We start from the raw sequence: 13,513 nt of genomic DNA, 5'->3' as shown, positions 1-13,513 counted from the left end.
GAATAAGGCTAAAAAAAAAAAGGAAGCAAGCTAACGGAGAAAAATAAAAGTGCACACTTACTGTGTCTTAGTGGCTGTTTTAAAGCTATACTGGCGTTTCTACGCAACACCGCGCTTCTTTTCTTTAACACCCCTAGGCGCTAAAAGCACAATACCACAGTATTAACTGTTGAGAACAATTTAATTGGGCGGCATTTACAAAGGAGTTGAGGTGAACCGCAGGGATCTTATTCCATCACCTTAAATGAGTCAAGATATTACTAAGGTCCAATGCACCACTTTAAGTGGCAGAGGTGGTTTGTAAGCGGTCTAAATCGCTTAGCAAAGCGCCAGAAAGATGATCATACTTTGTCAGACATGCCATTTATCCCCTAATCGACTGCTGTTACCTAAGTATGCGCGTTAATGCTTTTAACCGCTGAATTATCGACATACTAAATGCAATCGAGTAGTAGACTACCTTACCCTACATAAACTTCAAGCAAACTAAGGCACAAACTGATATTCCTTGTTGAACTTTTGCAGAACTCTATGTATCTCCTTTACTCAAGCACATGTTACTAATTAACCCAAACATTCAAAAATTTATCGTGAATATTTAAATTATCTAGCAAAGAAGTTTTGAAATGCTTTCCGTTCTACTTCCTTCTTTTGAAATTTATAAAGTCGCCCAACGTGGAGCAACTTTGCCTACCCAGTTTCTTTCTTTTATTAGTCACGTTTGGCCTCCGTGTTTAGCTTGTGACTGTCAGATAGAATTCACACATACAGCTTGTTTTTTAACCGTTCCAGAGCCTTCCAAAATTTTATATCATTAGTGACAGTACTTTTCAGTTAGTTTCAGTATTGTTCAGATTAGCCGCCATATTACAAGTGTTACAACTCATTTTTAAGACCATAACAATCATGACGGAACCCTCCCGATCCTCACCGAGTAACTCGAACCGTTTTTTTACCTTAGTACAACTTTATAATATTTTCCAAGTGTGCCTACCTATCTAGCCATATTCTCTTTTAGGGTTCCAATTTTTCTAAAGTAATATGATCTTTTCTTAGCTCAGCACATAACTTTGAATCTTTCTTATTTTTACTAAAAAGTTTTAGCGTACTTGACTTGTAAATAACTCATACTCTAGCTTCATTCCAAAACCATAAACATGAGCCCAAGTTCAGAACACTGGGTTTTCTGTAATACTAATAGAAGTAGTTCTTTAAAATTGTAAGTTACTTGAAGTACTAGTTAGCGCATGCATTTTGAAAAAGAATTTTATTGAACCCTATTCAGCATTTATTACTTTGGGGATAATTCGTTTTTACAAAGCGAGCTTTAACACCTTTTTCGCCCAGAAAAAGAGAGATACCTTTCAATAATAGAATTTTTTTTGTCAACTGTTATATTCTTAAAGACCATCCGCTTAAACATTTAAAGATATTTTTAACGCCCCTCTATAACTTTTAGGAGGAGAAAACCGATACACATAGTAAGAATAAGTATCTATCCAAGATTAATATGAGAGTTATTTTTCTTTATCGACAACTAAATGCTTCGAAAAGTAGCATAATTCATACTTAACGAATTCCTCGAATAAGGGCCTACGGTGCAAGCACTCACCTAATTATTATTATTTTTTTTTCTCCCTACATGATATCGATTCTCGTGCTTTCGCTTAATAAAGACATACTTATTTTTACTTACATTAATAAAGCTAAATTTTACTTGATTTCAGGCCCAAACTAACGTCAACGGGTCTTGGCGATAATTCGCAAGCACCTTATTCTTACTAGATATGTATTTTATATGTTTGAATCAATTCCTTTCACCCACAGTTTTTAAAATACTTGAAGGCTTCTATAATAAAATTCGACTTTTTTTTAATTTCTAAGTTGTGAAATTAATTCTACAATAAATAAACACCTAAAGAGACAGTATATAACGCCACAATTACGTGATTCAATGTTTAAACTACAGAATATAAATAACTTATTATAATAAAAAAGCTGAAATTGTAAAGTTACAGCAAGTATACAGATAACCTGTAAACTATAAGTAATAGTTATTCCTTTATCTTGTCTCAGTGTCTTTACACGATTCTACGTGTACGTCAACAGTTTCTACTGATTTTTTAAACGTTTTACTAATTTTGGACATATCCCCTTGGTTTAATTGATAAGGTGCTTAAAATCTTCACTATACGTTTGAGTTAAGGGCTTTTCCTATCCTTACGCGCATAACCATCTTTTTAACACTATGTAACTGTACAGCTGCGGCTAAAAATATAGATTGCACTGATATTTCACTAGCACACTTTTCTAACAGTAGGAAACGATTGAGTTTTTATCGAAGTATCGAAAGTAATATGTTTTTGTCTGTACTATATGCCTTTTACACAGTGTACTTGACTGGAGCTTTATTAATCGCTGTAGGTATCTGTATGCCTAATCATTATAGGAGTTACTTATATATAACTTAATAACATTTTATATTAAGTCTCAACTTAGTTGTTCTCTTAAAAATTTTTGCTACTTAAATTAGCTTGATGTTATATATAAGTTTCTGCTTTTAGGTTGTACCTTACTTTACTTAGCTGAGTTTTCCGAAGAATATCCAGAGACAACAAAACGTTTTATTGAGATACTTATACTTGTAATCCAACCGATATTGCGTTTACACATTCTTAAACTTTTACCTCTTTATGTTGCTTATAGGTTTCAGTTATAAATAATGTAGGGTTATGGGTGCTAGAAGGATTTCCGCTTCTTAATCTCGTCGTGTCCAGTTTTTCTGCCAACATCGCTTACTTTCTGTTGATAAGAAATTTTCCTTTTATAAGATTTCGATCTTTTTCCTTTTTGTTAAGTATAGGTAATGCATCGCTTTTAACGCTTATAATAAACCTTTTTTTTTACGTAATAAAAAGCTACTGTTAACAATGTAAGCCAAATTATTTGAAATAGTGGAATTTAGTATTTTTCAATAAATATTTGTTACAACTTGATCTTATTAAACCGAGTCGTATTCAGGAATTTTATAATTTTGCAAGTACAAATATTTTTTTAATAAGGTGGGCATAAATATTCTGTCCAGCTTGTTTTTACAGTTTATATAGTGTAATAGCGATACCTTCTTTTCTGATTCTTTACTCACACTTTACTATGAAGGAACGACTTTATGGCACCAGTATTCCGCTTGGAAGTATTTTAGTATCAATCGTCACTACACCAACTCTGAAGTCTTTGCCTACTTTGTAGTCTGTTCGCTGGCTGTTCCTTTCGCTTTGGTCATATCCTTGCAGACTTTTGACAACAGGCTGCCTACTAGCAAATTCCATACCTTTGATGCTTTAAACGGTGTATAAAACTTCATAACTATCAAAGTTCAACGCTTTGTTTTCGTTTATTTCGTTTTTCTTAGCCAACTTATTTTTGGCGCTATTGTTATTATAAATTATATTCTGCTAATCTTAATAACCACAGCGGAGGATTACCCGTCTAAGAACAAAAGTAGTTTTTTTTTGATGAGATTTATTAAGAAAAGGAGAGATGAAGTAAATTTTCAGTTTAAAGTATCATTGACATATAAATTTACGAAAAGCTCGTAGATTTTACCTCTTCGTGGCTTTAAAGCTAACTGAATCGACGATCTCGTCTTTAAATTAATAGGGGGGAAAAGATGCTTTAATAAAATTTCTTTCTTTTACGTTGAACTATAAAGACATTCTCATGATACACTACAAGTATTTTTCCAATATTCCGAACGTGATTAGCCTCTAGACTTACAAGGACCTTTACTTTACCGCGCACCTTGGAGGCTGCTGGTCTGCATAATGCTCACAGCTCCTCTTATCTCTCTTGCTAATGTAAAATAGCTGTACTTGAAACATACTTTACTTTTATTAACTACAAGTGGAGGCGTCTAGCTGATACACTTGATAACCGTGCGGGCATCGTCCACCATAAAGATGCTTGTCTCCTGGTATGCATTGATGGTCGCTTCGAACTGACGCTGGCTGTAGCCCCTGTTCAGCACCGAACGCCTGGCACGCTCATAGCTGGAAAGTCGCATTCTTACTGAAGAATCGGCGCACAGAGCGTCAAAGAAGTCACCTAATAATGCCATTGGGAGATGCGTTTATAATGGACTGGATAATCGCATAGATGTAGTCTTTGTAGTGCTTTCTTCTTTCACTGTTAAGAGGTTTGAGATGTAACAAACTCATTAACTGCCCGCAACAACGTACTATCTGTCATGCTTTTCTGCCTTCAATGATACACCGGCTGCGTTTATCAACCGAATCGCTTCATCAACATCCGAAATTTCTACTTCAGTGGAGAGGCGGACTCGAGCCTGCAACAAATATTATAACTTTCCGTAAACCGTTAGAAAATACTAGGTTTTTTCACCAAAGCTGTGCAGAGACGAATAATAGAGAGCAGCGTCCTCGGGGTGACTTTTATTTCAGTGACTGCAGTGACACGTAGAACAAGTTACAAAGTACAGGGTCAATATATACGATAGGCTAACTAACCATCCAGCTGAAGAGAGCGGCGGCGCATATCAGCGTACATATCGACAATATAGTCAGAAACGTCTGGCGGCAGAGCGGGCGTAAATGACTTTGCCATAGAGGCAAATGCTCTAACCGCACTACAGTTAGCCCCTTCGCTGTCGGTGAGAGAGATGACTTGCTCACCTAATAGCTTCCATGGAAAGTAAGGGAAAGCCGATATCAGGATGCCGGTTGTGCTGGTGCACATGCGTCACGTGCTCAGCAAGACGCATGTCATCCTCTAGGGAAGGTCGGTCCAATAGCAAGAAGAGAAGATCGAACCTGTACTCAATGTGAGTATTGACAAGGGGAGTCGAAAGCACCACTTAAACCTTGACAGCAGGGCGGCCGGAAGATTAATATTTTCAGTAAGAGACTTCTGGTGGTCGTACCGACCAAACACGGGATTGGCCGCGGCCAGTATGGATGTGCCTAAAAAGTTTACGGAGCTCAATATATACAAGTAGTCCCAAAAAACTATTAATATACGGGCATTGAGAGTTGTGGTTATTCCTGCTTTAGCTATTGATATGGTTTGTTGCTCCATCACTTCATAGATAGACGTTCTGTCCGTGTCGTCCATCTTGTCGAATTCGTCGATGGCGCAAACACCCTTGTCAGCTAACACCAGAGCGCCCCCCTCTGCAACGGGTCGAAAATACGGAAGGTGACGGGTGGTAAAGCATAAGATTATTAGTTCCTAAAACAAGGTCCTCGGTTAATGGGTCCTTCTGAACAGAAGCCGTCAAGCCAACTCCCGAGCTTCCTTTTCCTGTGGTGTAGATACCGCGCGGAACCACTCCGCAGAGATACCTTTTGAGCATGCCAACAACTAAGACGGCGGTAAACGCTTAAAGAAGTTTACTTCAAAAGCTGAGATTTGGCAACTCCCGGATCGCCCATTAGACAGATGTTAATATCTCCTCGGACTTTCAGCTGAGAAGAAGAATCGTCTTTCCCCACGCCGCCCACTAGCATAAGGACAAGAGCCTTTTTAACGTCTTCAAGGCCAAAGATTTCGGGTGCTAAAGACTGCGACAACCTCGTGTAATTTTCTTCAGGTTCTATGCGTAGAGATTGCTCAGTAAACGTGATTACATATAGCAAATATTACACCTCGTGTAAGGAGGGTCAGTTCCTGCTGAGCTGAGGCAGATAACTTGAAGGACCCATCCATTGTTTTGTCGGGGAGGATGTCAAAGGCCTCGATATAAGTGGTAGCGAGCAAGCCAGAGCGCAAGGACGCAAATCCAGACTCAATGATCGGCAAATAACATCCTAAAGAGGCGTAACGTTTTTGCGTCAGCGCCAAATTGAGGAATGACCAGTTATTGCAACGACATCGCCAGGGTTAGTTTTTCTAGTGGAGAACCCGCGTGCGTGAAGACTCAACGTTCTCGGCGTGTGGCCCACAGGGACGTGGCAGGCCTCACATATAGCGTAAAGTAAGGGATGGGTATATGGCTCTTCTATATACCAGTTCTTGTATACGAATTTCTTGGAACTTTACAAACTTAGATCCCCTTGTTTGCATCACTAGTTTAGCACCACTTCTGTTTGCTCTCAAGCACTCCTGGTTCAAACACGTGGAAAGTGGCATGAACTGGGGAGAGAGGACCTTGGTTGTGGGGAGTTCGTAATGGAGTTGATGGAGAGCCAAATAAAGTCCTAACCTCCTGAAAGGTCTCACCGTTGCACTGCATGCATATATAAGTGGCCACTGTCATCCTCGGTTTTACTTCAGAAACGCGTGTAACCATTGCCTTCACTTTCACCAAAGAGCCGATATCGTTACCATGGAGCTTGACAGTAGAGCGTCTATGTACTGGCGAATAGCATACAATTGGAATACGGACCTCCCGGACTGAAAGTTCTCTTTGGGAGAGGGGAGCCTTCACAACAACTTCGCTGTACACGTAGAGTTTATTTTCAATAAAGCGCCGCAGCAGTGGAACAGATGCTTACTATCTCCGCATCAACGAAGGCAACAAAGTTTGGTTATGCACAGCAGCAAACTGGCGCCGGTGAAGAAGAAACATATCATCCACGGATCTTACGGCGTTTCCCGTCTAGCAAAAAATCCAAACAAAAGACAAGAAACGAAAAGAGATACAAGTAACTTAGGCTTATCCCTATACATAACGCTCTAATAAACATTAAGTATACTGTCCAAGAATAATGGGCGTACAATGAATGCGCTACGCTACGCTTTGACACAGCTCCAAAGAACTTATCTTTACAGGTTAACAGCCAGCCATGGTGGCCCCCCGGAGAGACGCGTCTCATTCCTCAAAAGTGAATAAGTGTCATACAATAGCGCCGTTATGGCAAATAGAATGGGGGAGGGGTGCGGAGGTCTACTACGAAAAACAGCTATATATTGTACCATCATGTCTGTTAGTAAATTAATAAGCTCATACATAGGAAAAGCTGAGATCAACTACGATACCACAACCCAATTTTGTAGTGAATATAAAATAGTTGTAATATAATAACAAACTAGCTAAATTTAAGTAAAGTTTCATATGTAATACGTAATGCAGAAGAACTACTCGTCCAAGAATTAAACTAAAAAGTAAAACAGAAGGTTAACAACAGAAAAGTCGGAAAAACTATAAAAATGAATGTATCATAACTAAAAGTATATACTTCCGAAATGTTCATCTCTTCAATTATACAATCCACTGCGTCGTAAAAAGCATTCCTATAACGCAAAACATTCGCTTTCATATTTTTTACCCAAAGTTCACCCAAAGAAGAATCCTAAAAGTAAATATAGACCGAATTTTAAACTTTTTATAAATATAAGTACACATGTATATAACACTTAGATGTAAAATTTCATGCCTGTGTAAAACAAAGCAGCTAAGTTATAATAAAAAAAGTGTGAGGTTTCAATAAATAATAAAAATATTTTTAGAAAAAGTAAGGAAAGTATAAAGGAAGCAGTGATAGTACTTTAATTAGATCCTCAAGATCAATAACAATTATTTCTCTCTGACGTGTGGCAATCTCTATCTAAAGAGGATTTAAAGTGAAATAAATAAATAATTGGATTGTTAGTTTTAAGGATGATCTGTAAGCACACGGTAAAATAGAGTTTTATACAATTTGTTCGTAGTAAACTTTTTGAAGAGCTTCATTCTGATAAGTTTTTAAAAAATTTTTAACGTTTTCTGTATTATTAATATTAAAAAAATTTGGCATTCACGTTAACGACATTGAAATATTACAACAGGGTATACTATTTTAAGAGATAACGCACCAACTATGACTTCATAATTATTGGTCTTAGGAGCAGAGTTCATGACTGTAACAAAAGCGCAGCTGGGAAAACAGAAAGCATAAAAATTTAATAAACAGAGTTAATCCAAGACCACTTAGTCATGTATCCTGTGCTGTTACAAAGTCATTTGTAGGGTTATACGCCTCAGCTTCTGGTGGATGATGGCTCGCGCGCGACGTTCATTTTTTTTTTAAGAATATGTGGTTTGTGTTGCCAGGAAGTGGTAAATTTATCAATTAAATTATTGTTTTTAAGTCTCTAATAACTCTATATTATAATATCTTATAGCCTGCGGTATACGTTATTACCTTATTTGATATGACATTGCCTACAATATATTAGTTCTCAGGGCTTAAGAACTTTGAAGTAACAGTAGCGAAAATCGTCTTCATCTTCTAAAGGCTCATTACTTGGCCTAAACCATTATCAAAAGAAGAAATCTCAATTAAAGGAAGACCTACTCTTAACCAGGTAACTAAAGTTTTTTGTAGTGGGTTGAATTGCGAATACCTTTAGCTATAGTAGAGCTTGAAAATTAGACTATTAAACAAAATTGCGTTCTTTTCTTTGCAAATAACAGTCATGCCCTTTTCCAGTCTTTCAGGCGTAACATGACCATTGAAATAATAGCAAAAAAACTTAAGGCGCTTGCTATAAACTAATGTGTATAGAGCATATAATCGTTTTTTTATTATTAAAACGTGGGACTTGTAACCGAGATTACACGCAATATTATCATTTTAAAATTTTTTAGTTTGTTCCTAACTATAAGACGCTCATTATCTGTTTTAAATAATTTTACAATTTAATAAAACTTAATGTTATATAACAAAACAACTTGAAGAATTGAGACTTAGTAAGGCTCTGTTTGTGGAAACACCCGCTTTGATTTCGTTATTTCTGTTCTGATTTTGTTCGATAATAATTTATTTCTAACAAAGTTCCCAACCTCTATCTTAACGTCACATGGTGACATCAATCCACTGGAGAATATTCGAGAACATTCTAAGATAAATAAAGTCCTGCATTTCTCAGGGAAAAGAAGAAACTACAAAAACCAGTATATAAGTGGTTTCAAAACCCTGTTATTGAGGAGGTCAGCCTCTCAATATTTAAAACCCTCCGGAGGATCTCAGCGAAACTTTTTTCAATAGAACTAAGTAGTTCGCATATATTATTATTTTTTGAAAAATGATTGTTGAGTATTGAGTATTTTCGAGACACTGAGTGATAGTGTTTTATTAATTTGAAGACTAACAATTCTTTTCTTACCTCAATACCTTGGAATTATGGAACTGCCGGTCCTGAAAAAGCTGATGGACGACGTGTATGGCGAACGTCTTCATGAGTGGACTAAACTCCTTAAGGAGTATAGCGTCGCCATCAAAGCAAAGGATTCTATTATACATTTCGCGTGCCAAACAGCGCTCAAAGCTTTTTCTGTCCCAATATAAGTTAAGATTAGCAAATCTCTTTCCGATGTGGTGCCCGAAGGTCAAGGAAAGAGAGGCTTATAATTATCTCAAGAGACCAAGGCTGAACTCAACACAATGTAAAAAGAAAAGCTAGCGCTATTTCAAACTTGTAACAAAAATATCACTCTGCTCCCCTCACAAAACGATATTAAGAGAAGATTGACAGCTTGAAATCTCAGCAGAAGAGTTTAACATAATAAATAAACTGAATACTCTATTCTGGTGAGGGCATTCGTTTCTTTTGGGTCAAGCACTACCGCCAACCTGCCGCGATGCTCATTAAAAACAAAGTATATTAAGCTAACATCTTGTTAATTAGTTTTTTAGTAATGCAAAGAATGAATTTCTTGGAGGGGATAGTCAGTGACAGTATCATAACACTTCAAGATAATCCCTCCAACTAAAATATTTAATTAAACGAAAGAGGGGTACTCGAACTTGTTTTAGTTTAGTGACTACATTGCCCGTCAACCAGAAGGAAAGTAGGCCCCTTTATGCGATTGAATAGTGTAATAACTATTTCTGTATAACTGTGTTAAGCTTAAGTGTCGACTAAACGTGATCTATTCATTATATTGAGATTTTTTTATAAGAAAAAACAAATAAAATATTATAATTAAATATACTTAATAAATAAAATAAACTAAAAGGGTTAAAGCAAAATTATACGGAAGACCAAAAATATTAAAAAAGAAAAGGATTTAGTAAACCTTATATATATATACCTAAAATTGAGTTGAAATTTAGTGAAAGAAAAAAAAAAGGACTAGAACAACTCCTCCCCCGGGTTGGGGGGGGCTCGTTGTCGGGGGATTCGCCGGCATTTTGCTAGCTGGTGTTAGGTGGCATACGGGTTCCTGTATACAGTCCTACCCCTCTCCCGGTGGTAGGTTTTATTGATTTTCCTTCCCACTAGACCGGATGGCGGGAGTCCGAGCGGCATGTGCTCTTTTTTTTTTCAGTCCTTCGGGGGCGCACGCTGTTGGAACCTGTGCCACACCTTCCTCGAGGAAGGAAGTAGGGATTAAGCGGTTAAAGGTCTTCGAGTGCCACTGTTAAAACTAAAAGTTAGTTAAGATTTGATTAATCCGGGATTTATGCTAGCGTTGAACAGTTTATCATTGATTAAAATTAATTTGAAATATGTAATTTTTTTATATCTATTTTTCCTATATAAATTAGGTTTGCTGATAAACTATCTAGGCTATATCTCTAAGTGCATAACAGAATTTTGTAACTAAACTGCATTACTTTTAACTTCCTGTACAATAAGTATAGATTGATATACATTAAAAAAGTCATCTTTTCAGGGGTCTGTGTCACTTATTCTTCGTTAACTTGTGTAAATATTCCCTTTAGCTTAAGTTTACTTATTATAACCCATCTATCTTACGATTTATATCTTTTTTCTCTAATTATTAAAATTCAGGGCATCTAACTTTGGTCATCCACTTATTTCTAGAGGTTTTTTCCTAGTAGCAGTAAGATTTTTATCAAAGTTGACGGTTTTTATTATAATGATGAACCACATTAGGAAGAACGGGTTGTCTCCTGTTAATAACAAGATTTTTGTTTATCAAAATATATTGAAATAAACATCCTGAAGCACTCTTCTAGTGCGACCTCTTTTAGGTTGGGCTTTAATATAGTATTCTACAAATTTTATTTATTCTTAAACCTTATCTTTTCTAAACGTGAAGCATAGTTAAAAAACATTCTTTAAACTCATATCATCTAGCAAAGACCAACAAAGCTTGGCTTGTCCTTTCAAAATAAATCAAATTAAGAAGACCCCGCGCCAACTATTTATTTTAATGAAAAAGGTGGTGACGTAGTACTTGAGGTCGTATTAACAGTGCAATGACCTCTTTCGGTTATAAGATGCAAGGTTATTTAATTTAGGACCAGTCTCGCCACGTAAGGTCTCCAAGAATCAGGATGTAAAAAAACTTACAGATATTATTTAATTTAGACAAAATTGTTTACCAAACAGAATAAAGTAACCTTGGTAGTATTAACAGAGAATTAACTAATCTAATGCACCATAAGTTATTTCGGTTATAAGAATCGAATAGATACTTATGGCTTTGTAAACTTATAACTACGCCTTCCGAAATTTTCATTTACTCAATTATATTTGCAGAATGCCTTTCTCTAGAACAAATAAGAGAGCGCTGGAATTAAGGGTTAAGCTGCTTGCAAAAAGTTAGGCATTCAACGATTTTATTATAGCTTCTTAAGTTTTTTATATAAAAATTCTCTAACGCCTTTAAATAAAAGTATAATATAGTCCGAAAAGACCTCTTACTCAACCAACGCAAAGACCATTCTAGATAATAATAATAGAAAAAAGGTGTATAAAAACAAAATATTAATACCTATAAATATAGTAAAAAAAGGAGAGCATATATAAAGCCATTTTAACGAAACATTCACTCTTTAAGCGAGGAATTTCGCCAAATATGGAAGTTGGATTAAAAAGTTTCTTTCGGTTTTGCTGTCTGACAAAAGTTCAATTACAAAACTCCAGAAAAGCAAGAGCAAAAATTAAACCTTAGTTTAAGCAAGGTTACCACATTGTAGCCGACAAGAATGCTATTAGCTAGTAACGGGAACCAGTCACGATAAAGGAAGAAGAGAAAAGTCAAAAAGGCGTGCAGGCCGTACTCCGGCAGCACTAGCTAAAGCAATTAAAAAAAAAGTAAAAAAAAAAAGAGAGGTTTACCATATAGGAAGTTAAAGTAACTAAGACTTTGTTTTAGATAAATATAACACTTATAAAATAAATAAACCTTATCCAAAGTTTCACAAACACTTAACAAATTCCCCCCATAATCTTCCAAATCCGTTAGCTTTATAATCTACCATATGGAGTACCAATACAACAAAGTGTTTTAATGTAATGTAAAACATGTTTAAGCTAAGAACTTTTAATATAAAAGAGGATAGGACCTTATAAAAGTTAATAAGTAACAAGAATTATGCTAGAGTTTAATAAAAAGTAATAAAAAAAATAACACTCACAAAATATATCATGGTAAATAGCGACACCACTGCTACCAGGGCAGCAAACAAGAATAAACCAGCTTCACCGACCATGTTAACCAAAAGTCCCGTATAAAAGCAAAAGACAAGTCAGCGCCGAAGCCTAATAACAAATTCCCTTTAGTAAGCTTGTTAGATTTGTAGTTAGTAAGTGGATATAACTTAGTAAGGGCTAAATAGTGAATTATGTATATAAGCTAGCCAGTGGCACGGCTCAAAAGAACTTTTTCTTCTGTCACGTTGTTTGTTGAGGATGGCCTTTCTTCATACGTTAAGTAGCGTCGCTGGGCTAGTGAAATTAATAAATTATATAATATATAGTTTTTGAACAGGTTAATCTTTATTATACTTTGGTCACTAGAGTAGATAGTATAGCTCACTAAAAATAGAGATTTCCCAGTACGCCTAATAGTAGAACGCCCCCTAGAGGGGTCAGAAGATTTTTTATTTACCCTTCGAGAGGTTATAACGAATAGCCGTGCACCAATGTGCGGAGGAGGTATTTGCTTCAGACGCCCTTTCCTTGCAACAACTTGCAGGTAATTTAGGCGATTTCAAAAGCTGTGTTTGACTTTGATCGGTTCGTTAGCGTGGAGCAAAGAAGGTGTAGCTCGGCCGCATGTACCTTTTCGTAATAGTTCTGGTTAGCGGCACGAACTTATTAAAGCAGTAATCAGCAATGAATGTTGCCTAATAATAATCGCTTTAGGTCGAAACTACGCCGTTAAGCAATAGGGGTAAGGGGGTGTGACAGCGGTTTTTAATACATCTAAGAAGACCTTAGACATGTCAAGAGCTTATAAAGAACTTAACTCTTTCTTTGTCTTGAGCTTTAGTTCCTCCTAGAAACAACGCGTAGCAGCGGCCTAACGTATTGATCAGTGGCAATGGCAAATAAGACCCATTAGGTATTTCGACAAACCTAAGAAGAGTAGGCGGCCTTACACTTAATTGTCGCAGCAGTATGGATAATAGTTACAATGCCTAAATGAACTGACGGGCAGCTAAAATTAGTGTCGCTTTAACAGTAAATAACTGTGTGCCGCTATGGTTCACCTTTGTCCTAATCGAGCGACACCTAAAGATAAATCTATAAAAGTTCATTTGGCGTCTCATTCGTTGTTAACAGGTGAATATTTAAGAGAACAGCTATAGCTAGC

General features: G+C 36.4%; 3 protein-coding genes and 1 long non-coding RNA gene across 6 annotated transcripts; 2 read left to right on the top strand and 2 right to left on the bottom strand.

Annotated features, from left to right (window-relative positions):
* The first annotated feature begins 2,235 nt into the window (after window positions 1–2,235).
* On the top strand, window positions 2,236–3,662 carry LOC135142483 (protein TEX261-like). Its single transcript, XM_064074202.1, has 6 exons — window positions 2,236–2,424; window positions 2,565–2,644; window positions 2,707–2,863; window positions 3,160–3,348; window positions 3,475–3,545; window positions 3,600–3,662. The coding sequence occupies exons 1-6, from the start codon at window positions 2,358–2,360 to the stop codon at window positions 3,630–3,632; spliced, it is 597 nt and encodes a 198-aa protein (XP_063930272.1). The 5' UTR covers window positions 2,236–2,357; the 3' UTR covers window positions 3,633–3,662.
* A 228-nt stretch (window positions 3,663–3,890) lies between these two features.
* LOC135142455 (DNA replication licensing factor mcm7-like) lies at window positions 3,891–7,890 on the bottom strand. 3 transcript variants are annotated; one of them, XM_064074154.1, is made up of 20 exons: window positions 7,813–7,890; window positions 7,656–7,723; window positions 7,506–7,565; window positions 7,197–7,310; window positions 6,513–6,616; window positions 6,404–6,455; window positions 6,221–6,349; window positions 6,025–6,165; window positions 5,873–5,975; window positions 5,664–5,825; window positions 5,413–5,611; window positions 5,250–5,360; window positions 5,037–5,191; window positions 4,880–4,979; window positions 4,692–4,829; window positions 4,527–4,636; window positions 4,402–4,463; window positions 4,239–4,345; window positions 4,105–4,185; window positions 3,891–4,049 (listed from the first exon to the last, which is right to left on the bottom strand). In XM_064074154.1, the coding sequence occupies exons 1-20, from the start codon at window positions 7,853–7,855 to the stop codon at window positions 3,914–3,916; spliced, it is 2,175 nt and encodes a 724-aa protein (XP_063930224.1). In that variant the 5' UTR covers window positions 7,856–7,890; the 3' UTR covers window positions 3,891–3,913. The 3 variants fall into 3 exon arrangements, with proteins under 3 accessions (XP_063930224.1, XP_063930226.1, XP_063930225.1); XM_064074156.1 differs by lacking the exons at window positions 7,506–7,565; window positions 7,656–7,723; window positions 7,813–7,890 and adding an exon at window positions 6,736–6,835 and having other exon boundaries at window positions 7,197–7,271; XM_064074155.1 differs by lacking the exons at window positions 7,506–7,565; window positions 7,656–7,723; window positions 7,813–7,890 and having other exon boundaries at window positions 6,513–6,835; window positions 7,197–7,271.
* Window positions 7,891–10,355: 2,465 nt separating this feature from the next.
* LOC135142458 (uncharacterized) lies at window positions 10,356–10,790 on the top strand. Its single transcript, XR_010282535.1, has 3 exons — window positions 10,356–10,375; window positions 10,491–10,541; window positions 10,738–10,790. It is a non-coding gene; the product is annotated as an uncharacterized LOC135142458 (long non-coding RNA).
* Window positions 10,791–11,575: 785 nt separating this feature from the next.
* On the bottom strand, window positions 11,576–12,461 carry LOC135142487 (uncharacterized). The gene is made up of 5 exons (XM_064074206.1): window positions 12,333–12,461; window positions 12,101–12,169; window positions 11,862–11,989; window positions 11,687–11,809; window positions 11,576–11,637 (listed from the first exon to the last, which is right to left on the bottom strand). Exons 1-5 carry the CDS (start codon window positions 12,405–12,407, stop codon window positions 11,613–11,615), a joined length of 420 nt encoding a protein of 139 aa, XP_063930276.1. The 5' UTR covers window positions 12,408–12,461; the 3' UTR covers window positions 11,576–11,612.
* Between the last annotated feature and the right edge of the window lie 1,052 nt (window positions 12,462–13,513).

The sequence above is a fragment of the Zophobas morio genome, unplaced genomic scaffold (assembly GCF_036711695.1).
Source record: "Zophobas morio isolate AGI-343-1 ecotype UQ-CSIRO unplaced genomic scaffold, CSIRO_AGI_Zmor_V1 ptg000047l, whole genome shotgun sequence".
NCBI classification, from domain to species: domain Eukaryota; kingdom Metazoa; phylum Arthropoda; class Insecta; order Coleoptera; family Tenebrionidae; genus Zophobas; species Zophobas morio.
Note: the sequence above shows the minus strand (reverse complement) of the source record. Positions and strands in the feature narration are given on the sequence as shown.

What these genes read in the sequence shown, in the direction of transcription:
- LOC135142483 (XM_064074202.1), top strand. Translation starts at nt 2,358, where the DNA reads ATGTTTTTGTCTGTACTATATGCCTTTTACACAGTGTACTTGACTGGA. An exon ending in TACCTTTGATGCTTTAAACG is followed by an intron (nt 3,349 to 3,474) that starts GTGTATAAAACT and finishes TAATAACCACAG; the next exon opens with CGGAGGATTACCCGTCTAAG. An exon ending in TTAAGAAAAGGAGAGATGAA is followed by an intron (nt 3,546 to 3,599) that starts GTAAATTTTCAG and finishes AAAAGCTCGTAG; the next exon opens with ATTTTACCTCTTCGTGGCTT.
- LOC135142455 (XM_064074154.1), bottom strand. Translation starts at nt 7,855, where the DNA reads ATGAACTCTGCTCCTAAGACCAATAATTATGAAGTCATAGTTG. An exon ending in AAGTTTACTACGAACAAATT is followed by an intron (nt 7,566 to 7,655) that starts GTATAAAACTCT and finishes AATCCTCTTTAG; the next exon opens with ATAGAGATTGCCACACGTCA. An exon ending in TTCGTCTCTGCACAGCTTTG is followed by an intron (nt 4,346 to 4,401) that starts GTGAAAAAACCT and finishes TATTTGTTGCAG; the next exon opens with GCTCGAGTCCGCCTCTCCAC.
- LOC135142487 (XM_064074206.1), bottom strand. Translation starts at nt 12,407, where the DNA reads ATGGTCGGTGAAGCTGGTTTATTCTTGTTTGCTGCCCTGGTAGCAGTG. An exon ending in TTTGTGAAACTTTGGATAAG is followed by an intron (nt 11,990 to 12,100) that starts GTTTATTTATTT and finishes TAATTGCTTTAG; the next exon opens with CTAGTGCTGCCGGAGTACGG. An exon ending in TTTTTTTACTATATTTATAG is followed by an intron (nt 11,638 to 11,686) that starts GTATTAATATTT and finishes ATTATTATCTAG; the next exon opens with AATGGTCTTTGCGTTGGTTG.